Source organism: Sminthopsis crassicaudata, chromosome 2 (assembly GCF_048593235.1).
Source record: "Sminthopsis crassicaudata isolate SCR6 chromosome 2, ASM4859323v1, whole genome shotgun sequence".
Taxonomy (NCBI): Eukaryota; Metazoa; Chordata; class Mammalia; order Dasyuromorphia; family Dasyuridae; genus Sminthopsis; species Sminthopsis crassicaudata.
In genome coordinates this window covers 651,775,881-651,801,325 of record NC_133618.1, presented here as the reverse complement: position 1 = coordinate 651,801,325, position 25,445 = coordinate 651,775,881, and the positions used below count along the sequence as shown (strand labels likewise).

The window sequence follows — 25,445 nt, the reverse complement described above, 5'->3', positions numbered from 1 at the left end:
AGGAATCCTTCACCAAAGGTCATTGAACTTTTAAAAAACATTCTGATCATTGTATTTCAATATAATTGGTTTTATTATTCTATAGTATGCATCTAAAAATAATATTCTAAGGAGTCCATAGGCATCCCCACACTACCAAAACGGATTAAGACACAACATCTTTTCAGGGAAGCTTTACAAATTGTTAGTGCCTTTCCTCCCAAACTGCCCTGTATTTATATATTTTGCATTAATTCATACTTATCCATTCATCCATTAGTTATAACATTACACAAAACTCTTAACCTCTAGGCTGTAGTAGACCTAAGTCATATTTAAGGTTCCCCCTCATTCTTAATTTACCATTTCAGTATTTCCCATAATTCACTCTTTTATACCAAAGCAGTAGTCTTTGATTTTTCCTTCATGTCCTTTAAATAACTCATACAAAAAGGGCCCTAAAGAAACAGAAATAAAAAAGAATTATATATTCTCCATTTACCCTGTTATTTGGAATTTAAGAAACACAGAACAAGGAATGAAGTTCAATAGGTAAGGATGACTTGGTACTAAAACAGATAATTTCATCTGGGAAAACACTGCTACAATAAAACACTAATCCCCACCACATTCCCCCTAACTTATGGAATTGCCATCTAGGAAGATTTTATACTTTGACTGGAACGCCTCGGATTTCAAGAAATCATTTTAGAAGCAAGCTGGGAAAGGCCTCACTCCACAATTCCAAAGAGAGAGAGGGAAAGGTGGGGCAGCTAGGTGGCACAGTGGATAGAGCACCAGCCCTGAGTTCAGGAGCACCCGAGTTCAAATCTGGTCTCAGACATTTAATACGTCCTAGCTGTGTGACCCTGGGCAAGTCATTTAACCCCAGCCTCAAAAAAAAAAAAGAAAGAAAGAAAAAGAGAGGGAAAGTATCTAATCAAAGTTGACCCCAAAGGAAAAAAAAGAAAATATGTCTTTCCTTTTTTTCAGAGATAGAAAACTAGAGGTGCAAGCAGAACATCCTCAAAATTGGCAGATTGTACCAAGTAACAAAAATGTATTTGTTTTGTAGAACAAAGTCCCCCCCACCCCTTCTTTAATTCTTATTTATAAGGGACAGATTTGGTTTGTACAGAATTATTTGCATGTGAATTATTCCATGAGAATGTGAGCTCCCTGAGGGCAAGTAATGCTAAGTACACCATCAGGCATATAGTAAACATCTGACAATTACCAAGTAATTGTCAACAAATAAAGGCTCTCTTTGAAAGGGGATGGGGAGAGTATAAATTTGGAAATGAAAGTGATATATAAAAAAAAAAGATACAAATTTTTAAAACTGTAAATATAGCATCGAGTTAGTTCTTCATCTTAAATAAAAAACATTTGCATGTACATATAATCTTTTAAAAGATAGAACTGAGATAGAATGAAAATAAGTAAAATGAGGAAAACAAAATATATGACTACAATCACATAAACAAAAGAAAAAAACAAAGTCCAGCATTATATAAACAAAGCTCCCCCCATCCTTGAAGAGATAAGAGAGTTGAGGTGCAAAGTGTTCCATGAGCTACATCAGAAGTGGTCTCAGTCAAGTGGCTTTGCTTAAATGCTTTTTTTTCCTTGTTGCAAAAGAAGACTCACTGGATTATTATTTTGTTTTTGAAAAGAAGAAATTACACCCATAAATGACTGTGATGTAAAAACAGAAATCATCACAAAATAATTTGGGAGCACTTCAAACCAGTGTATTAACCAGTCTTGTGCATTATCACACAGAAGACAAAGAAAGTTTCAGAAGGGAGTGTTCTGTCATGTAGCCACAGAAATATTATCATCTATGATTAAGGCCAGTTCCAGAGATCTTGTGATGAAGAGAACTACCTACACCCAGAGAGGACTATGGGGACTGTGGATCACAACATAGCATTTATACTCTTCTTGTTGTTTGCTTGCATTTTGTTGTCTTTCTCACTTTTTTTTTCCTTTTGATCTGATTTTTCTTGTGCAGCATGATAACTATATAAATATGTATACATATATTGGATTTAACATATATTGGATTACTTGCCATCTAGGGAAGGGGTTAGGGGGAAGAAGGGGAAAATTTGGAACATAAGGTTTTGCAAGAATCAATGTTAAAAAGTTATCCATGAATATATTTTGAAAATAAAAAAACGGGGCAGCTAGATGGCGCAGTGGATAGAGCACCAGCCTTGAATTCAGGAGGACCCGAGTTCAAACCTGGTCTCAGACACTTAACATTTCCTAGCTGTGTGACCCTGGGAAGGGGAAAAAAAAAAAAGAAAAGAAAAGAAAAAGCAAGCTTTAATTTAAAAAGAAAAGAAAAAGGAAAAAACATAATTCCCACCCTTTTTTCCATACATCTTTTTGTGGATATAATCATGATGCATTCAGTAGCACATAGTCTCCAAGCTATTTGCCATCTCAAAAGAATATTGAAAACCCTCCAATTCCTCTTTACTGAAACCAATGAGGAAGGCTTCAAGGCATGACTTTCTGATAGTCTGTCATGTAACCGTGGTTCCCAGTCATCCAAAGCTTGTATTTGCATTCATTTCTAGATTAAAAACAATTCCACAGGCTGATGTAGAGAAAGTAGGTCCTCATTTCCATTTTCCCTTAGCAACAAAAAGATACCCATTATAAGGCAAAAAAAAAGAGAGAAGAAACTGGTCACATGCATAGCTTCCACAAATCCTTTCCAGTCAACCACAAGAAGTGTGATTAGGCTATCAGGGAAGCATCTTATCAGGCACAAAGAAAGTGAGTTATCTTTCAAAAACAAGCACCCACAAAAGAAAGCTCCCCCTAACCACAAAGGAAGCAAAACAGAGATTTCATTGCTCTCTATATCTTTAAAAATAATCTAACTCCCTTCAATTTACAGCCACAAAGCATACCAAACCAGGCTTGGAAAGGGGGGAAGGGGAATCACTGAGCTGTCAGTGTTGTGGTCTTTTCTGAACAAGCACAGAAAACACTTAGTGAATAAGTCCTTAAGAAATGTCTTCTTTTGTCTAATCTGTCTGTATGTTATATGTGTGTGTGTGTGTGTGTAAGCCTGTATTTATTTGTATATGTGTCTGCCCATTGAATCTTGTAGATAGCACGTATTCTACAAATGTTTAAAAAGCCTCTTGCCTGGATCCCCCTGCTTCTGATCTCCTCCCACCCCAATAAATCATCTGTGCCCATTATCAATATAAACTAAAGGCATGCATTTGATCATGCTACAGTTGCTCAAAAACCTTCAGTGGCTCCCTTCTATCTCTAGACAAAGCACAAACTTTTTACTCTGACATTTTAGGCCTCCTTCCAATCAGTTAAGCACCAATCTCCATTTCTAATTTTTTTTTGTTTTGTTTTTTTGAAAAAACCTTACTCTCCTACAGTCCCTCAAACTGACAACTAGCTATTCAACTCTCCTTTCTCTGGGCTTGGACAAACCTAGGCTATCCCTTGCCTCTGGAATTCACTCCTTCCTCATCTACCCATCTCAGAATTCTTACCTTCCTTCAGTGTTTGGTTCAGATGTTGGCCCCTCCCCTGGTACACAGTGGAAAGGTAATGGCTCCGGAGCCAAAAAACCTGGGTTCAAACCCTGGGTCTTATGTTGTGGAACCTGCAAAGTCATAGAATCTTTCTGGGCTTCAGTTTCCCCATCTGTATAAAGAGGGGTTTGAACTAGATAGCCTTTAAGATCTTCTTCAGGACTAGATCTAAGATCCCAGAATCCTTCAACCTCAGCTGTTGGTAATTCCCACCACAATCCAAGTTAACACTGTGTACAAGGCATTCTGGACCTTCCCAATAGAATATAACCTCTCTGGAGGCAAGAATTAATTCTGCCTAGCTTTCTCCAGCATATCTAGCAAATTATATTGTTTATTCTCTAACTATTTTGCAAAATTGCCATTTTCTTAATTAGAATATGTAAAGTCAACACAAAGACATATGGAAAAAAGGAGTGAGATAATTTTTCATGGATAAAAGACAGAATTTCATCTTTAGATATACTACCCCAGTGTCCCCTTAAGTCAAAGGTTCTTCACCTCTCTTATAAATGAGCTCCTAGCTCAGTATCTTGAGAAACTTGTGGATCCTTTCTAAAATAAAACACATTAGATTACAACAGTAACTTATATTGAAATACTATCAAAACATTAAAGAGCGCAAGTTCAGGAATTAAGGAATTAAGAACCTATGGAGCAGATGCTAAATCGGTATCTGTAGATCATTTAAGTGGTACGGAGCCCAATACCATGTGCAAATGGACCATTATCAAAAGTTCTTTTGGCAACAAAACAAAAAACAAACAAAAAAATGCAGCCAACAAGAACCAGAGCTAGTCAGATAAGACATAGATAAGACACAGGAATCACAGGGGCAGAAATAAGACCAAAGGAGCCCGAATACAACATCTCCAGAAAATATCTATTTGTCAAAGTTCATTCCATGTCATCACATTTCAGATAAACAGGGAGGGGACTTTGGGGAGCAGGCAAGCAGATTCTTGAAGCAGGACACGTATTCACAAGTTTTCCTCTGAAAAGGCCTGTAGCCAATAAGCAAGCTATTTTAATCCCCCAAATTAAGATTTCCAACAGGGCCCCAGGTTGGAAAGCAGATGTTCAGTTATGCTTTTAGATACAGTTACACCGCTAGCCCAGCAGAACTCATATATATGTGGAGATATATATATATATATATATATATATATATATATATATATATATATATATATAAAATCTTATGCACATATATAAAATTTCCTAGAGCCCATCAAGTCTTTTTGTCCTTTCAGCTACAGTAGAAATGTCAAGGGAGATTTTGTGCAAATACTTTTATGGTTTTGTTTTTGACTCGGGGCAACCCTTGTAAGTCCCATCCTTTTTTTCTTTACTTTCAGACTATGGAGTCTGGATCAAAAAAGAAGGGAGACAAGGGAACCAAAAATAACAAACTGAAAATAAAGGAAATAAGACGTGTTCACATGAAGGAAGAAATGGGCTAGAAGGTCAGCCAATGAGAGATTCTCTTTGCCGAATCTATTTGAAAATAGACTTTTACATTCTGGGTTCTTTTCATTTTCACCCTGTCCCTTCAAATTTGAATTCTCTACTGGAGAAGTTCTCTTCAAAAGGATGCCTGGGGCAGCACAATTTTACAAGGTGAGGGATATAGTAGCATAATGAATATAGCATACACACTGGGTCAGATCATCTTTGTTCCTTCTACTGATATATTGCTTCTGGCTCTCCAACGATGGGCAGGAAAGAAAATGTTGACAAAGAGAATCAGATGAACCTTATACACGAGGATTAGCAGTGGCTTTCATAAGGATGAAGGAGGAGAATGGAGGTGGAGAGAGACTTTGGAAAAAGATGCAGAAATGACAAGAAAATAAACAGTCTTAAAATAAACTGCCTGGAGTTTAAGAGAGGGTGGTTTAGGAATCTGGTGAAAGATTGCATTTGTATAGCATTTTTAAAGTTTGCAAAGTACTTTAAAATTATCTGATTTAATTCTCAACAACAACTTTGAAAGATAGAGGCAATTTTCTGCAAATGAGGAAACTGAGCTAGGGAATGATGATGGATTTGTCCAGGGTCACATAAGCAGGCAAAGTCTAAAGATGCTTTTGAGCTTAGTTAGGTCTCTCTCCCATATCACTTTCTCCTACCCTGAGAAGTTTTTTAAGGCAGTTTATCTTCCTATCACTTTTCTGTCTCTTCTTTCAAAGTTTCTCTTCCTCTACCCTCATCAAACCACAGCTAATTCAGTGTTCCATTCAACCAGCCAAACAATCTACCAAAGTCCTTCCCCCAACAGAGAGTGCAACGGGGAAGAACTAACCAAGTTCCCAATGGAGGAATCTAGAAAGGGAAGCAGACATCAGTCAGTGCAATCTCCACTTTCTGTGTACTCAATCAAATCCTTAAGGATGGCATTGTGGGAAGCAGGAAAAGAGTTCAAACTTCAACCCTGAAAACACAAGAATGGCCTGTTTCCCCCAACATGAGGGAACTTTCTGGATCAGCAAACCTGAAAGGTGACCCGGGGGCAGTGAGTTCTACCTAGATTTACAACCTCCCTCACCTGGGAACAGGAGTCTGCTCCAGCCTGAGGTCCTCACAGGCAAACCCGGAAGTTTTCTGGGAATGGATGGGTTCGCTTCGGCTTTTCCCAGTGCTATAAAAATGGGCATTTTCATGAAAAGATCGAGCTTTCAAAAAACAAACAGTTAGCCTTCAGGAAAAAAGTAAAAGTAATTCTCTTGGCTTAGGCCCCTACCTACGAGTAAATGCCGGGTTTATTCAGTATTAGCTTCCCAAGGTACACCCCTACCCCTCCCCACAGTCAGTCAGGTTAGGCTGCCAGGCCCAAGACAAGGCAGAACGGGTGCTGGCCCGCTGCCCACCAGGTCCCACAGTCCCGAGAAGCTCGGGCCCCCTGCTGACGGTGCACTTTGGCCAGCAACGTACACAACAAAAGCTTGTTGTTCCCCATCAGCGCCCGCCCCGCACAGTGGCTCAACCAGTTGGCCCGGTAGCCCGGCTCCGTCCCTGCAGTGACAAAGGCTCCCCAAGGCCTCCGCAGGTGGTGTAGAGTTACAGAACCCCAGCGGGTCATCCGCCAGACCAATGGCAAGCGGAGCACGGGGGGGACACAGGCAGACCACAGCTAAATAAATGGGTCCGACCACCGGCAACACTTCCCCGCTCGTTCCTATTTGGTTTCCACTACTCCCCAAGTCACAGGGAGGATTCAGACTGCATCAGTTACACGACTGATTTTTTTTTTTTTAATTTCTTAAAAAAATTGGCAAACAATGAAAAGAAAAAGTGCTCAGAAGAATTCTAGTCCCTACTGGAACTAGATTTCACAGCTTGGAACAAGAGATATCCAGTCCAAAAAAAAAAAAAAAATCAATAAACAACATTACATCTCCATACATTGTATATCTATTTCTATGTATACATATAGTTTCTTTTTTTCTTTTCTTTTTTTGAAATTATAAACCCCTTGAGGGCAAGGGATGGTTCACCTTGTCTTTGAGTCGTCAGGGCCTGGAAAAGCGCCTGGAAAACAACAGGGGCTTAATAATTGTCCATTGAATTCTGACTTCCAATAGAACACGATGATTCCAATTTTGAACCGATCCGTAAAGTGAGAAAACATCGCAAGACTGAGACCCCACTTACCTCCAGAAAAACAAATAAACAAACAAACAAACCCGCAGTAAGACCCCCGGATCTTTCTCCCCTTTTTACTACAACTTAAGCCATGGGGCAGCCACAGAGGTCTTATTTTTCCTTTTTATGAGGAAGCATTCTGACGTTTCAAAGAAGTTATAAAAACATTTCTCTAGCATGAAAAGTGCAGCAAAGCAAACAGCTATGCAATGAAGACTACCTCACCCGACATACAAGACTGGAAGCTCCATGAGGGTAGGACTCCGTCTACGTCAGCTCTCCTCCATAATGGCAACAAGAAATCAACTCTGAAATTCGAAGTCCGCAGTAACTCCGGCCCCTCGGGCCCCTCCCTCCCTTTCTCTGATTGGAGAGGGTGGAAGGTAGCCAAGGAGAGCCCCTCCCAGATCCTCAACCGGACCCAAAGCAGGCATTACATCATTTCCCACCGAGCCCCAGAACTTCAGGTGCTTTTTCCATCCATTCCTTTCTCGGTTTTTTACGTGTTGTACCCCTAACCTCATACTAGAGCTCCTAGAAGGCAGGGGCGTTCTCTGCACCTCCAGTGCGAGATGGGATGCTTGGCACATAATAGGAACTTAATAAATGCTTATTAACGACTCTGGATGAATAAATAACCTATTGTCGCACAATGGCATTGTAGAGCGGAAGGATGTCCTCTCCCTGGCCAAATCATACCCGTCCTTCAAGTCTCAGCTTGAAACATCTCTAAAAGCCTTTCCCAACTACTTTTGCTCTCAGTGCTCTTTGGTGTCTCTGATCTGTACCACACAATTTAGTACTTAATTATAGACTATCTTTTGTCATTCATTGTTCCCCCAACATGTATATTGAATTTCCCCAAAAAGATTATAAACTCTTTTAAGCCGAGAACCATTCCTTATTCAACTCTATTTTTATAATGATCAGACACAGAACAGCATCCAATAACATCTCATGGTTGACAGCAAGGATTAAGTCCAGCAGAGTGCCATCTTCCAAGTCAATCCCTTCCCAATTCAAAAGTATAAACCCAAAATTCAGAAATAGGCAGCATAATCCATGTATTAACAAATAACATGTTATTACATATTAGTTATGTAATAATACATAAACACTCATTTTGGACTCTAGAACCTCCCTCACTCCTGATTCCTGGAATATCTATCCTTCCCTGAGGCCTTCAAGGAGGCAGAAGAGAAGCTTCTCTCATTGATTTGTTCTTCCTTTGCCCCCATTTTAGGGGAGCTATCTAAGTCTGCCAACCTTCATTCCTTTCCCAGTAGTCCTTCTGACTTCTTGGATTTCAGGACCATGTCCCTTTCCCGGCAGCTTCCAATCTTCCCACTACCTTATTAACTCCTTTTTGTGTAAAGTTTTCCTCAATTAGAATGTAAGCTCCATGAGGGCAGGAACTATTTTTCCTTAATGCTTAGCATTAAATAATAGGCATTAAATAAATGCTTGTAGCATTCCCAGCCTCCCTCCCAACCAAAAACAAACCAAAAAATCAGTCCTGGATGCTTCCAAAATGAACTACAACATACTCCTTCATTCTTAACAACAGACAGCAGTGCTCTTCGGACCTAAATTGTGGAGACTTTCAAGTGAATTGACATTCAGTCTGTCAGCTCTCAGTACTTCCAATCACACTAGACTTATGCTAATGAAAAATTATACCCTGAATCCTCCTGTAAAGTGAATAATCACTCTCTAATTTTTCCTTTGTTGTAAATCAATGTTGACTGTACACAGGAAGCTTCCAATAAATAAAATTTATTTCAAGGGGAAAAAAACCAACTTTAGAACTAAGTCATAACCACAAGGATCAGGAAAAATCAGGCATCTGGTCAAAAAAAAAAAAATAGTAAAATAAAAATGTCACCATCCCCTTAGCCAAATCATGTCTTGCCTCAGGATATCAACAACTGTGTATTTTATCACTAGAATGTTCATTCATTCACATTACAGAGTTATATTAAGCATTTAAGAGGTCAAATGAGAAGCAAGGAATTAAAAAAATTAATTAAGCACCTATTATGTGTTGGAAAATAGTCTCTGTCCTCAAGGAGCTTAGAATTTGATGGAGGACAAATATATACAAAACAAACTGAAGATAGGAAATAATTAACAAAGAGAAAATAATTGGAACTAAGAGGAGCTGGGAAAGGTTCCAAGTAGGTAGGATTTTAAGTTGGAATTTAAAGAAAGCCAGGGTGACCAGCAGTCAGAGAAGAGTAGGGAGGGAAGAGGAGAAAGCCAGAAAAAATGGATACAGACCTGGTTTGAGTCAGAAAAAAACCCTTTACCACATATTTGATCCTAGGCAAGTGATTTAACTAGGGAACTCTTTAGGTCTATAGATGGCCAAGAAATACTGGTAGATAGCCCTACCCACAATGAAATTATAAGTCTGGGAAATGAAGGGTACTATGTGTTGAAAGAGATAAATAGGACAGGGCTTTTGCCCACAAAAAGCATATAATCTAGCAGGCATATTAAAACAAGCATACAATGAAAGACTATACAAATGTGAACATAATTTCATAAGACTCCCCTTCTTGCACTCATCATTTCAACCAATCAAGACTACTAGTTTTTCTTTAGAATATTTCATTTCCATTCTCTGCTTTTGCACAAGACATTGTCCTTCACACAGGGAATGCCCTTGTCTTTCCCTCTGGACCTGCTAAAATCCCTGGCTTCCATAAAGTTCTGCTTGGGGTTCATTTCCTATTAAAACCTAAAAAGAGACTTATCCTAATCCGGTCTAGTAGCTAGCACCTTCCCCTTTTTTGAAATCACTTTTAATCAGCACCTACAACATAAATGAAAATAACAACCTGGAAAAAGAAAAGGAAAAAAAAAATCCAAACCTGAATGTTGAGTAATTATAATGACCAAACTTGTCCCAGAAGAGAAGAAAATGTACCTCCTTCCCTACTTTACAGAGGTATGGAACGATGGGTGTGTCACTCTAAAGATACCAGCAGCCTCAGTAGATGCCTTGATTAGATCAGTTTTGCTCAACTGCTTTTTTTTTTTTTTTTTTTTTTTTTTTTTTTTGGAGGGGGGGAATACAGGAAAGGAGGAGGAAGGGAGGAGGAAGGGACTACTCTCTGGAAAAAGGTAATTCTGAAATGAAGGTGATAGAAAAATAAAATATATGAATGAAAAAGAAGAAATTATATTGTTTTGTGTGTGTGTATATATATATATTTAAATATCTATATTAAATATAGGATCAAAAATTTAGACTTAAAAGGAACTGAGATCAGCCTCTTCATTTGACAGACAAGAAACTGAGGCTTAGAAGTTAAATGCATTGCCCAAGATTATACAGTGTAGCTGAGATATGAAATCAAGTCTACCTGGAAGTCTGGATGCCTCCCAAATTCTCTATTGCTATTGAGGACACCACCTTCTACCAGGTCACCCACGCTCAAAACCCAAGAGCCCTCTTCCATTCCTCACTCTCCCCACCCCACATCTAATCATTTGCCAATTCCAGTCCTTTTATCGATTTAACACCTCCCATACCTGTCTCCTTCTGTCCCCTAATTCTGGCACCACCCTGGAGCAGACCCTCTTTACCTCGAGCCTGGATTATTGCAAGAGCCAATGGTGGATTTTCATGACTGAAGTCTCTCCACACTCCAATCTATTCTCAAAATGTCAAATGATCTTCCCAAAGTGCAGGTCTGATGACTTCATCCCTCTATTCAAGAAACTCCAGTGGCTCCCTATTACCAGGGTCAAACATAAAATCTGGCTTTCAAAGTCCATCACAGCTTGACTCCTGACTTCTCTGGTCTCCTTACACCGTATGCTCTGGAATCCAAGAACACCAGGCTCCTGCCGACTCCATCTCCATAATCTAAGCACTTTTGGAAGACCTCCCCATCTCCTTCCCTAAGGTATTTCTTGAATACCTTCAACTCTCAGACAAAGTCCGACCTTCTTCGATCAAAAGAGCTCATGTTTGCAAAGAACTTAGCACAGTACTTAGAAGGCACTTAATTAATGCTTATTCCCTTTCCCTTTCCCTCCCCCTCTCCTGAAGCTGCCTTTCCCAGTGTTTTCTCAACCCAGAGATAATTTTCAATTTATCCCCAGTCCTTATCTGGTTCGTTGTATGCATGTTGGTCTCCTACAATAGAATACTAGCTCCAGGAGAACAGACTAGTGATCTGCCTTTCAGCACAGCCCTAGAGCTAAGCCCAGTGCCAGTAGCACTTAATAAATGCTGGCTAACTCCAAGTCCCGCCCTCGGCACAGGGCTGAGTAGCCTGGGGTTTTAAGTTTCCTCCAGTAAAAATGAATCTCCTCAAAGGCATGACTTATTCTGGCTTTTGACTTGGTAGCCCCAGCTGGTCACATAATGTTTTTACACACAGGAGACAATCGACAGACACTACTAAAGATCAGAGGTGATGGAAGTGGGTAGAGATCAAGGCAGGATGGTAAAGTTGATGGGACAGTAAATGCTCAGATGGCAGGTTGTCAGCTATGTCATTCTTCTAGGAGGGATGAATTCTCCCCCATTACATTGTCTTGGCCTAGCACCTAACACGGTGACTGGTATGTAGTAAGTGTTTAATATCAACTGACTTTTTATTGACTGAATCTATACTAAGTCACCTGCACTCTCATCCTCTAGAAGACAGTTGGCCAGGCTAAAGATTCAAGTTGTTGTTGTTGTTGTTTTTTAATATTTGATTCTTGTTTGACTTATTATATTTTGATTTATTTTGAATTATTACATCTGATTCTTTTTTATATTTGTGAAAGTTTTTCATACTTGCAAAAATCTTTCAGACCAACTGCATCTATCATTAAAGTGTGGTACTAATATTGCGGCAGGCTCCCAATTTTAGGGATGGGCACACAAACACAGAGCTTACCCAATTGCCCAGTGGGGAGACTTCCAGACTCTTTCCATGAAAGCATCCTATTGACCAATACAAGGAGGGAACTCAAAGCCTTGGTCCCACCAGTTTTAAGAGCCTCATCTGGGGAAATGAGGAAAAACTATGGTGATGACTTTATTCAGGACCATGTATGTGACAACCAACTAATCAAATTACATCCACCATTGGTTCAGAGACTTGCTATGTCTCTCTAACTAGGCTATGACCCATAGGAAACTCTGTCACTGGAATGACTTTACACATGCCCCATTTCCAGAGGCAATCTACAAATGAGACAAACAAGTCCTGGTCAGATCCTACCCTTATTCTCCCCACCTTCTATCCCAAAAAAGCATGCACTAGGCTCATACCAGAAGGAACAATACTCTTAAGAGTTAGGTATTATAGAACATAAGCAGTCCCCTTTTCATTTAAATTAACATTTTAAATTTACAATTCAGTGGACACTAAATCCAATCTGAACTTTCAGAAATGATGGTTATTTTTTTCCCTTAACATGGTTCCTCCTCCCCAGTCCATCAACACCCAATTTAATTCTGTCTACCCAAATCTCATCTGTAAAAGAAATTAAGCAAATTGCCAACCTCTCTAACACCTGCATCTTTCAATCACCCCTTTCTTTTTAGTCTTTTTTGTTTCTACTCAATTACCCACAAACAAGCCAAGTAGGTCTTCTACATTCTTTTAAAAAATAAACTAACAAGAAAACTAAACAAAAAGAAAATAAATTTTTGCTAGATCTCATCATCCCTCTTGGCTCTGTCAGGATCATCAGAAAAACTGGATTTGATTACTTATGCTCCTACATTTCTCCTATCTCCTTCTAATTTATAAAGGCCTGGTAGACAAGGATGTCATCTAGCCTCTGGCAGAGAAGGGATGCAAGTATATATCAGATAAGAAAAAGACAAGGTCTCAAAAGGGCACTCCAAAGGGGCTCAAATGACATAAAGCATTTAATGCTTTTGCAAACTTTTTTCAAAATAAATTTTGATGCAGAGTGAAGTAATCCAAGTTAGGAGAATAATTTATACCATATCATCAACACTATAAAGAAATGCTGAAAAAATGAAAATATTTTAAAGCTCTGATCAATACAATGATAAAACACAACTCCAGGGCAATGAATGTGTCACCCACCTCTTAACAGAGATGGAATTAAAATATCAAATGACACATGACTTTCTTAATATAGTTAACCTGGAAATGTGTGCCTTTTTCTTTTAATTAAACAACAAGGTAAATTTAATTGAGGTAAGGGTGAAGTAATTGAGAGAGAAAATAAATGACTTAACTGGTAAAATAATATTTTTTTGTTTTACTAGCTCCCACCTCTTTCCCATTGTTTTCCTCCCTGCTTCCTCCTCCCATCCATGAAAATAAAGTACTAAGAAAGAAAGAAAAAAGGTGTTACAAAACTAAACAAGCAGAGAGAGAATGTGGAACACAAGGTTTTACGAAATGAATGCTGGACACTATCTTTGCATATATTTGAAAAAATAAAATACTCTTAAAAATAAAATAAAAAAAGAATAGGTGGATCAAAAAGCAAATTGTAGAAACAATAAGTAATTTCAGAACTTTCAACTTCTATTTTTATGCTACTGTCCTCACATTATTGCAATCATTATATATTATTTGCTTAGCCCTGCTTCAATTAGCAGAGGTTGATATAGCCTCTATAAGTCTTCCCATGCTCATGTGCATTCATCATATTTATATTTCTTATGGCAAAATAATATTTCATTACATTCACATATCACAATTTGTTTAGCTAATCTATGGAAATCTACTTTGTTTTAATTCTTTGTTATCACAAAAAGTGCTCCTATAAATAGTTTTATATAGGACCTTTCTTTTTGGCATTGACTTCCTTTGAGGTATACGCTTAGCAGTACAATTTCTGGTTCATAAGGCTTAGATATTTAAGTCCTTTTCTTCTGGTAATTCTAAATTGCTTTCCAGAACAGAATTGCATCAATTCACAACTCTACCAACGATACATGGGATCTGTCTTCCCACTATTTCTGACTTTTGTCGCTGCCAATATGCTGGGTATGAGACAAAACTACAGGGTTGTTTTGATTTTCATTTCTCTTATTAGAGATTGAAAATTGTTTCAGGTAGTCAGTTAATAGTTTCTTTCAAGAAATATTTATTCCATATTTTGACCACTTCTCTTTGAGGAACAGGGTTTGTTGTTGTTGTTGTTGTTGTTTGTTTGTTTGTTATTTATTTCCTTTTTTTGTAAGTTTTTATTTTTATTTTATTTTATTTTTAATACACATTGCTTTATGAATCATGTTGGGAGAGAAAAATCAGAATAAAAGGGAAAAACCAAAGGAGAGTTTAAAAAACAGAAAAAAAGAAGTGAACATAGATTATCTACCTGACAGTCAGCAATGAACTGAGGAGTGGTCTATTCACTATTGTGTCAGGAATTTGATCTGTGGGACTATCCCATGGTCAGAAGCTCTCTGACTGAGGAATGGTCAGAATCAGACAGATTTGAGCATGGGAGTTTCCTGAGGCAGACTCCAAAGCCAGAAGATTTAGGACTATTGACTTATTGTTAGAACAGAAGCCCCCTGCCCCCCCCAAAAAAAACAGGGGCCCTCAAATGCTATATTAACCAATAACATATGTTGACTTACATTCAGTCTCCTCAGATTTTTTCCTGGATACAGATGGCATTTTCTGTCCAAAGTCTATTGGGATTGCTTTGGATCACTGAACTACTGAGAACAAGCAAGTCTTTCACAGTTGATCATCACACATTCTTGTGTACAATGTATTCCTGGTTCTGCTTGTTTCACTGAGTATCAGTTCATGTAAATCTTTCCAGGCCTTTCTATAATCAGCTTGTTCATCATTTTTTATAGAACAATAAAATTCCATTACCTCCATGTACCACAGCTTGTCCAACCATTCCCCAACTAATGGGCGTCTACTCCTTTTCCAGTTGTTATCATGAAAAGAGCTGCTACAAATATTTCTGCATGTGTGGTTCCTTTTCCCTCCTTTATGACTTCCTTGGGGTACAGACCCAGTAAGCGCACTTCTGGGCCAAAGCATATGCCCAGTTTGATAGCAATTTGGACATAGTTCCAGATTGCGCTCCAGAACGGTTGGATCATTTCGCAACTCTACCAACAATGTATTAGTGGGGAATAGGTTTTGATTTTATGTAATTCTGTTAGTTGCTTAGAAATCTTGGCTATCAAGATTTTCAAAGATATGTGAAAACAGCCCTGAATTTGGAGGTCAAGTTCTAAGCCTGGGTGAGTCCTGGCTATGGCATTTATTATATGACCCTGACCAGTTCCCTTCTCCTATAGGAGCCTATTTCTCATCTGTAAAATAAGAATAACATTTATATGACCATCCCTTAAAGAACTATTGTGAGGAAAATGCTTTGGACACCTTAAAGCATTATGCAATTGCAAGCTATTATTAGTTACCAACCATCCATTATCATCACCATCATCACCATCATCATCAATGCTCCACTCACATCTCACTCCAAAGCTTTGTAACGAGATGCACAAAGCTGACCTTGGGTTCTCCAGGGCTGATTACAGACTGCAAGATCTGGGGGATATTACCTGGAAAAAGAAGCCTCCATGGGCTGCTTTTTTCTTGCCTAAAGCTAAGTTAAAAGAGGTTTGCCAAGTGGGGTCATGTACTTATGAATTTTTTCAGGCATGGCAACTCTCAAAAAACCACCAAGCTACCCACAGTATAATGGCAGGTGTGAAAGCAGGAAACTTGGCTTTAAATTCCCACCCTGGTTCCTGTGTGATCCTGGAAAAATCTTCAGTTTCTTCATCTGTAAAATATGGGAGTTGGAATTAATGACCTTTAAGTTCTTTCCAGATCCACATCACTGACCCTATGATCCACTTAGTGACAGAGAACTGCCATCTCAATCAGCAGCCAGAGCATCCACAGTGATAAAATCCCAGGTCTCCAAAGCAGCAAGCATTAATAACAATTAATGACTTCTATTTATAAGGCCATAATGGTTCACATTGGCAGAGTAGTGTCCAAAAGCTTAAAAAGTGCCTTCATTACCTTCCTCTGCTCCTACTTCTTCATATGCAACAGTCCATGTTGATGGGACTACTACATATTTATGTTAATCTCATCTTCTAACCCCCACCCCCAATTGATTTTCTATCCCATTTCTCACTTTGACCTTCTCCAAACTTCAACCCATCCCCTTCTCCTCATTCTCTCAGCTGAGATTTGCTGTTGCTCAATCATTTCAAATGTGTCCTACTATGTGACTGCATCGACACAACCTAGCTCAAGCCCAACCTTTCTCTCTAGATTATCATGTTTCTCCCTCCCCATAGACATCCACCAGAGGTCTGCCAAAATGAGTTTCCTTAAATGCATCTTTGACCACGCCACATCCCCACTCAATGAGCTCCACCTTCTGTCTATTGTCCCTAGAGTCACAAATACATTTCTCTGGCATTTAAAACCCTTTATACCACGTCCCAACCGGTCTTTCCAGACTCATTCTACATTCTACAGTCCAGCTGGACTGGCTTTCTTGCTGATCCTTCACTGGCTACCTAGTGAGTGCAAGGAAGCCCCTCCTTACCTCTACCACTTCCTTCTAAGCTCAGCGTAAGCTTCCTTTTCTAGGGGGATAACAGGTTTGTAGATCTGGTAGGACCTCAGATACATCCATTCCTATTCCTCAATCTTAAATATGAGAAAGCACAGACCAAAGGTTGACTTGTCTACATGAAATGCCCCTTTTCAAATAGCCCTTCCTGTACTATTCACACCTTTTCCCCAACATTTCCTTCTTTCTATTTTGTATTTGGTTATCTATTTATATACGTACACCTGGTCTCAGGCAGCTAGGCTAAAGCTAATTTGGGGGTTTTCATCTCTCAGTCTAGCACAACACTTGGAGCATAGCTCACGCTTAAAAAATAAATGCTTGCTGACTCAATTTGTATTTCTAGTACTAGCGCATAGGAAGTGCTTAATAAGCACTTTATAAATGAACGAAGAGTACTGACATGTGGCAGAGAGACTCGACTGGTCCAGCTTGTTCCCAGAGGGCAGTACTAAGAATAATGGGGAGAGGACCTCTTATGTGGCATTTCAGTCCCACCTACCTTCTTATTTTTGTACAATGTTTGTAATATCCGCCCCCTCACCCCTCCATTCTCCTCTCAAATTCTTAAGAACATCAAATTTGATTCAAGCCTTTCTAGTTCATACTAGATTATAAGCTCCTCCAGGGTAAAAAGCCTGCCCGTTTCTTATTTGTATCCCCAGGGCTTACATAATGCCTGGCATATAGAAGAACTTAATAAATGTATACTGAATTGAATTAGTATCTTTTCCCTCTATAAACTCCTCTGTTTATGTGCTATATCCCTATATCCACTACTCCTCTATTTACTCATGGCACTAAAACATAGGCTTTTTGAGGGAAGAAATTTCATTTTTCTCTTGCCTGTTGTATTGCAGTTTCAATAATTGTTATTTAAAAATATAATAAATGTTTATTAGTCTAGCTCAGATTTCCTGTTCATAAATATTTGTTCGTTCTCTCTCTCTCTCTTTCTCTCTCTTTCTCTCTCTCTCTCTCTCTCTCTCTCTCTCTCTCTCTCTCTCTCTCTCTCTCTCTCTCTCTCACACACACACACACACACACACACACACACACACACACACACACACACATTCTCCCCCACTGTCTGTGCAGGGGTGGGGACAGAGGGGTTGTCAAACAACTATTCTGAGTACTCCTGGGAAAGGGCCAAATGGATCATGAAGTCAGTACCCTGCAGACTGTCAATTCTCATCACTCCCCGTACTTGTCTGTGCTTCCCAAGGAAAGCTTAAGCACAGTCTCTTCCCTTGATAAACTGGGGTAGCCTCAAAGGTCCACATAGGCTATTCTTGATATTCTGGAGGTTCTTGGGAGTTGGGAAGTGTAGTAGTTAACATGCTGAACTTCAAGTCATTAAGATCTGAGTTCAAATCTTGCCTTGGAAATTTTTTAGTTGTGTGGCCCCTATTGACCTTAATAGCATATACTACTAAAATGGAGGTAATAATAGCACCTACCTCATCAGGTTATTAAGAGAATCAAATGCAGAAATATATATAAAGTGTTCTGCAAGCCTTAAAAGTGATATATGGATGTTAGTTATTATCGTTGTTGTTATTTTTAGGTCAGGGACCTCAGGAAGTTTTCAATTTGCCAACATTTAGTAAGAAAGAGTCTCCCTTCAAGTGAGGTTTCCAAAGCAGCAAATGGAGGATTATCTATAACTCTAACGGGCATCAAGACTAATCCCACCTCAAGACCTTAGTTCACATTCTCTTTGATCAAACCTCTTCACAAAGTGAGTTTCCTGAAACACAGGGCTATCTCTGTCACTTCCGTACTCAATAAAGTTTGAGGCCGACAAAGTTCTTTTTTCAATACTTTGATATCTATATTTCAATTTAATTAGTCTCCTTTGTGATTTTCTATAATGTTCTTAAAAACATTATTTTTTTAATAAAAGCTTTTATTTTCAAAACATATACATAGTTTTCAACATTCACCCTTGCAAATTATGATCCAAATTTTCCCTTTCTTCCCTCCATTAGATTACAAGTAATCCAATATATGTTAAACATGTGCAATTCTTCTAGACATATTTCCACAATTATCATACTACACAAGAGAAAAACAGATCAAAAAAGAAAAAAAGGAAAAGAAAACTACAATGCAAGCAAACAACAGCAAAAAGAGTAAAAATAGTATGAAAAACATTATTCTGAGAAGCGGTGGGTCCCTAGCTTCACAAGGCTGCCACACACATAGGTTTTCTAACTCTGTACCCAATGTTTTTCCTATGATACCTTGCAGGAAGGCAACCTCCTAAGACAAGCTGAATCCCACACATCATGCTTTCTGTGTCCTAGAAGACAAGAGAGAAGTCTGCAGCTCCTTGAGGATGCCCAGAGCCAAACAGATGCCCGCACATCCTGGGAGAGCAACACCTAACAGAGAGTTACCATGGAAGCATTCTTGACGTAAAAACCTGACAGCGTTCCCTACCCTTTATCAAGCAGCACTCTGGCTCCTCAACCCAAACACTGCCAACTCTGGGTTATTTTCAATGATACGGTTCAGCAGCCTTCTGAAGCAATGCCAAAGAACAAAAATAGTTTTGAAAAGGAGAGCAAAAGAAAGACAACAAAGAAAATTCAGAGGCTAGGCTTTGCATGCCCTTTCCTGAAGTGCTAGGGCTTAAAGCACTCCGGGGAACAGAACCAGAAAAAGAAGGCACTCCCTGCAAGAGACCTAACCGAACTTCTGAGTCAGTCTGCATTTCCTCCACAAGTGACTTCTCCCCAAAGGCTGGTTCTAAATCCTGCCTAGGATTTAGTACAGGAGCATCTGAATGGGACATTCCCACAGGATCCCAGAAGCATCCTCAGGGATCAGCTATGAAGATTTTCCTGATCTCTGCCCTGGTAACTACCCCTGTACTCCCAAAATTTAACTTGTACTTAGCTTGCATATACTTATTTATGCAAATATTACCTGCCCTATTAAAATTGAAGTTCCCTGAGACCAGAGACTAATTTATTTTTGTCTATATATGCAGCACCTGGTATACAGTGAGAAGGCATTTGATAAATTAATAGCTTTTAATAAATGCTTTTTGGCTGGTCCAGTTCATAGCAAATATCAATCAAGTTTCACATCTAAATCTCCAGATTCCAAGATCAGGTATCAGGCAATGAAGCAAAAGCCTTATTACAGGATATTCCCAAATTCAAAAAAGAGAAATAAATGAAGAATATCAACCACTCTTTTCAAACTCAGTTACTCATTTGCCTAGCTTATATGTGAGGTGGGCAAGACAATCTAAGGTGAAAATGAATTAATGGAATTAATGAAAGGTTCTACCAGTAAGGCTGGAGACAGTGATACCTCTCCATTCATTTGTTTACTTTGTTTTTAGTCAAAAAGAGCAAAAACTGAGAGACTACTTTCTATAAAGGACAAGGAAAGGGACCCACATTAAGTGTTCTCCCATATATTGTCCTCAGTGTCCAGAATTTCACTCAAGCTATGTGGGATAGCCAGGTGGATAAAATGCCAAGGAACCCTGGAAGTAACCTTCTTCCATAGAGGAAAACTCCTCTTCAGGAAATCAGCTTTCCAACATAAGAGCTGTTCTAACAGTGACCTGCTTTCTGGTCCCACTTTAGCCACTAATTAATTCACTGAGTAAATTCAGGCAGGTCATTTCAGTCTCTCAGGGCCTCAGCTTCTTCATCTAGCAAATGAAGAGAATCATCCCCACTCTCCCAATTTTACTGGTTTGCCAAGGATCAAATGGACCTGAAAACATATGACAGAACATATATACCGATAAACACAAGTTAAATATTATTATTAAACTACTTCCCTTCCTAGAAAATAAAACAAACAAAAAAGCACAGAGTATCTATCTCAATGATCTGATTGGCAATTAGCATAAAAGAAATTTTAAATAATTTTTTTTTCCCTCCAGAGAAATAGCTTTCTAATTTACCTTAGAACTCAAGAAAGGCTTCTTTACACTGGTAGGGGGGAATAGATGTGGAACAATGTGTAAATTGTCAGATAAAGTTGATGTGTTTTGTTGAACAGATTTCTTAATCTGATTCTTTGTTACAAGGGATGGCTTGCTCCATAAAGGAGAAGGCATGTATTTGGGGATGAATGCAGTTTGAGAACAAAGATGTAAATAATTACTTTTCAAAGAAAAAATTCAAAGAAGAATTATTAACACCCCATGGGGATGCTGACAAGGCAAATTTACATGTTCTGAAAAAAAAATGCAGGAAGATTACTTGTGCAAATATCAAAATGAAAGAACCTCCCTGGTTTCCTTCATATTCCATTCTTCTACAAGAAACCCTTTTCTGTCCCCTTTGATCTTAGTGCCTTCTTTTTGTACATAATTGTTTGTGTGTTCTCTTCCCCACTGGACTGAGAGCTCTTTGAGAATGATTGTCTTTTGTCTTTCTCTGTATGCATAGTGTCTAGCACAATGTCTTGTACATGTGCTTAATAAATGCCTGTTGTCTGACAAATCTGTTTTCATCTGGTCATCATCTTCCCATTATAGGGCTTTTAAAGTTCATAGCCGTCCTATATCAGGGGTTCTTACATTGAAGTACTTGGAAAGATGTCAGAAGATCTGTTAAATTGCATGGGGAAAAAAATTTTATATATGTTCATTAACCTCTAACTAAAATTTTGCATTTCCTTCCATTATGAATGTAGGCAACAACACAGATTAGCAACAATCACAAAGATATTTTCATATCACATAACAGATGTTGCCAATATCTCAAAATATCATTCATATTTATCACTACTTTGAAATTACTTTAATAAACCCACTCTTAGATTTGTTTTCTTGTCAATTGCCTCTATTCAATATAAATGGTTCCTTTATATTCCTAGATATTTTGTTTTATGCATTTTCTGAGAAAAGGTTTCTAAAGGCTTCAACAAGCTGTCAGAGAAGTCCATGACATACACACACAAAAGTTTAAGAACTCCTAGTCTATATTAATAATTCCTTCCCCATTCATAAATACTTTAATGTCTGCAAAACACTTTCAAAGTCATCATCTCCCTTGATTTTCAGAGTCCCCATTTTACAGATAAGTAATAATTTCAAAGAAGTGAAGTGACTTATTGAAGATTATAGGGGGAGTTTGAAGCAAAATCAGCAGTCAAGTTTCTTCAAGGCTCTTCTAAGATAAGGAGAAGAGGAAGGGAGAAGGGAGAAGGGTTAGGGAGAAGGAGGAGAAGGAAAGAGAAGAATCATTTATTATATACCTACTAAGTGTCAGGAACTCTGCTACAAATCTTACTTCATGTGATCCAAAAAAATGTCTAGGCTCAGGGAGGTGGAAATTATGCTTACACAAAGAAGTATTCAGTTCTGGACTCCATATTTTAAGACAGATACCTATTAAATTGGAGAGAATCCACAAGTGGACAATGATGATAACAAATCTTGAGTTCATGACTACGGGTAGTTCAGTTAAAGAAATAAGGGATGTTTGGCCTAGCGAAAAGAAAGCCAGAAAAAGAAGATGGAGTCATGACTTGCCAGTTACTTTCAAATATCTGGAAGGGATTAGACTTACTCTGTTTAAATTTAGAGGTCAGAGCAAAAAGCAACAAGATAGAAGTCACAAACAGACTGAGGCTTGAGATAAGAAAAACTTGCTTACAATGAATGCTGTCCCCAAATGATAGCTACTGGTTTATTTGGCAGAGGGCTCCTTTTTATTTAAGGATGTCAAGCAAAGGTTGAATGATGATCACTTGGCTATTAATGGTAGTAGGAGGAGATTCTTAGGCATTTATTGATTGAACTAGTTGGCTGATGAGTCCCTTCAAATACAAATTCTGTATGATTCTATGTATCATACACATAAAAAACCACTACGGATATACACATAGACATACACATAAAATAAATATGGGTGCTTAATAGATGTTTATTGCTTGACAAAAGTAGAGACAAAGAACTCTGAAAAGAGAAGAGAATAAACATTAAGCACCTAGTAGGTTCCAGGCACCCAATTTTTTATAAATATCTCATTTGATCCTCTCAACACTGAGAGGGAGGTGCAGTTTTATCCCCATTTTACAACTGAGGAAAATGAGCCAAAGTTTAAATGATTTGCCCAGGATCATATTGCCAATAAACAGTCTGAAACTAGATTTGAATTCAGGTCCTTCCTGCTGTCTAGAAAGCTCTCTCTAGAAAGACTTGGGAACCCTGACCTATACAATGAACAAACACAATTCTAGAGGGACTCAATCACACATGCCATCCAGCACCTGACAGACAGGTATTGGGTTCAGAGTACCGGATGAGACTTTTTTTTTTCTTTTTGGACATGGCCAATTTGAGAATTTGTTTTGCTGACTATACATATTTTTAATAAAGAATTTTTTTCTTGCTTTCTCATTGAGAGGAGACAGGAGAAAGGGAGTGAAGGAAGATAGTTATTTAAAATAAGAAAAGAAATAAGTGTTGAAATAGGTGATCTTCATCTGCTCTGATATAAACTTCTATAAAACTTTAAAAAACATTGTTTCCCTATCAAGTCACTGTTTCCTTTAACCAAAGGCTGTTCCTCTTTGCACGGGGAATATAAAAGGGTCCTCAACAGTGAAAACTACAACGATCTCACTATTTGTATGTGTGTGAACAACCTGCCTGAACTGAACCACCTCGGCTCAGACAGAGTAGCACATTGTACAGCGTCATCTCAGTAGAAAAGGACAAGAAGAGCTGAGTTATCAGTGGTTCGTTCTAATAAAGATGACAGCGTCCCTGCTGCCCGTATGAATGTGCGGGAGGGGAACAGTAGGCAGTTTACTACTCAAGATGTGATTTCTCTTTGAGCCTACTAGGACATGAAGTGCTACAACTACAGAATCATTTCTGCCCCATTAAATACCAATGATTTTGAACTTGAGACACAATTGCAATCTCATAAACAAGCATCTTTTTTTTTTTTAAATAAATAAATCAAGAATGTGCAAAAATTTTGCTCCAGCCTAAGAAATCCACATTGGCCCCAAACAAAATTAATGATCCAGTCACCGCTCCTCCCACCATCTCCACCTCCCGCTACTGTTTCCTGTACCCCTAGGCTCAGGGACCAGCATAAGCCTAGACACACAGACTCAGAGTTCTGGTCAGCCCCCCCCAGCTGTGCGTCAGGCAGGCTCGGGGAAGGGCCAACCACAAAGGGAACGATTGAAAGCAGAGGCCCAGCCTGTTCAGTCTCTCCTTGGGGCTGCTGCCTGATTCTCATTAGGTCTAAGCTTATTTTTCTGGACTTGTAATATAAGTGTTTCAAAAACATCTCAGCAGGGACAAAACGACCCTATAAACTCCTGATCTTCACAGAACGTACTGTTTCCCCGGCTCCCCAACATAAACTCCAGCTAGACTGATGCATCTTGTTGTCCTCCGTGCACTAACCATTATGCTTTTCCACTTCCACACCAACTCTCTCCTTCCAAGCCCACCAGATCGTTCAGAGGACTCAGGTTCAAACTCTCCCTCTGCTTCCATTTCCTCACCTATAAAAGGAGAAGTCAGACTAAATCATCCCTGAGCCCCTTCCGGCTTCTATGAGCCCAAATGCTCCAAAGTCAGTCAGTCAGTCAGTCAAAAGTCAGTCAGCTAGTCAATAGCATTTGTTAAACACCTACTCTATGCCAGGCATTGTGCTGAGTGCGAGATACAGAAAAAGGGGCAAAAGACAGGGAATTTATAATCTAATAGTGGAGACATCAAGCAAACAAATATGTACAAATAAGCCCTGGAGAGAATAAATTATAAATAATTAACATAGGGAATCTCTTTTAATTCTAGTGCCTGAGCTCTTTTTGTAGTGGCTAGAAACTGGAAAATGAATGGATGTCCATCAATTGGAGAATAGTTGGGTAAATTGTGGTATATGAAGGTTATGGAATATTACTGCTCTGTAAGAAATGACCAACAGGAGGAATACAGAGAGGCTTGGAGAGACTTAAATCAACTGTTGCTGAGTGAAATGAGCAGAACCAGAAGATCACTGTACACTTCAACAACAATACTGTATGAGGATGTATTCTGATGGAAGTGGATATCTTCAACATAAAGAAGATCCAACTCACTTCCAGTTGACCAATGATGGACAGAAACAACTACACCCAGAGAAGGAACACTGGGAAGTGAATGTAAATTGTTAGCACTACTGTCTTTCTATCCAGGTTACTTATACCTTCGGAATCCAATTCTTAACGTGCAACAAGAAAATTGATTTTACACACACATATTGTATCTAGGATATACTGTAACACATGTAATATGTATGGGATTGCCTGTCATCTAGGGGAGGTAGTAGAGGGAGGGAGGGGAAAATTTGGAAAAGTGAATCCAAGGGATAATGTTGTAAAAAAAAATTACCCATACATATGTGCTGTCAAAAAAATTATAATTATAAAATTAATAAATTATATTTTAAAAAATAAATAAAAATTCAAACAGGAAAAAAAAAATTCTAGTGCCTGTTGTTCTCTATTTTCTGTACATATTTGCTTGTGCTCCCCCCCATTAGATTGTGAATTCCTTGAGAAAGGGAAAATCCTTTGCCACTTTCTGTATCCCCAGCATTTAGCATAGTGCCTGGCACTCAGTAGGTGCTTAATAATAGGAAAAGCCTCCTATAGAAAATAGGATAGAGATATTTTCAC

At 38.7% G+C, this 25,445-nt stretch overlaps 1 protein-coding gene across 6 annotated transcripts in view; it reads right to left on the bottom strand.

Moving 5' to 3' along the window:
• DLG5 (discs large MAGUK scaffold protein 5) overlaps window positions 1-25,445 on the bottom strand; it is a 141,316-nt gene that overhangs the window by 101,074 nt on the left and 14,797 nt on the right. Inside the window, exon 1 of one of the 6 annotated variants that reach the window (XM_074296745.1) lies at window positions 10,800-11,230. The exons of 4 other annotated variants lie outside the window; for them this stretch is intronic. Coding sequence is in view for 1 of the 2 variants with exons in the window: in XM_074296743.1 (XP_074152844.1) it covers window positions 7,431-7,437 (7 nt within the window). In the remaining variant the exon portion in view is untranslated. Of the gene's footprint in view, window positions 1-7,430; window positions 7,453-10,799; window positions 11,231-25,445 lie in introns of those variants that run through there. One more of the 6 variants, XM_074296743.1, reaches the window with a different exon arrangement.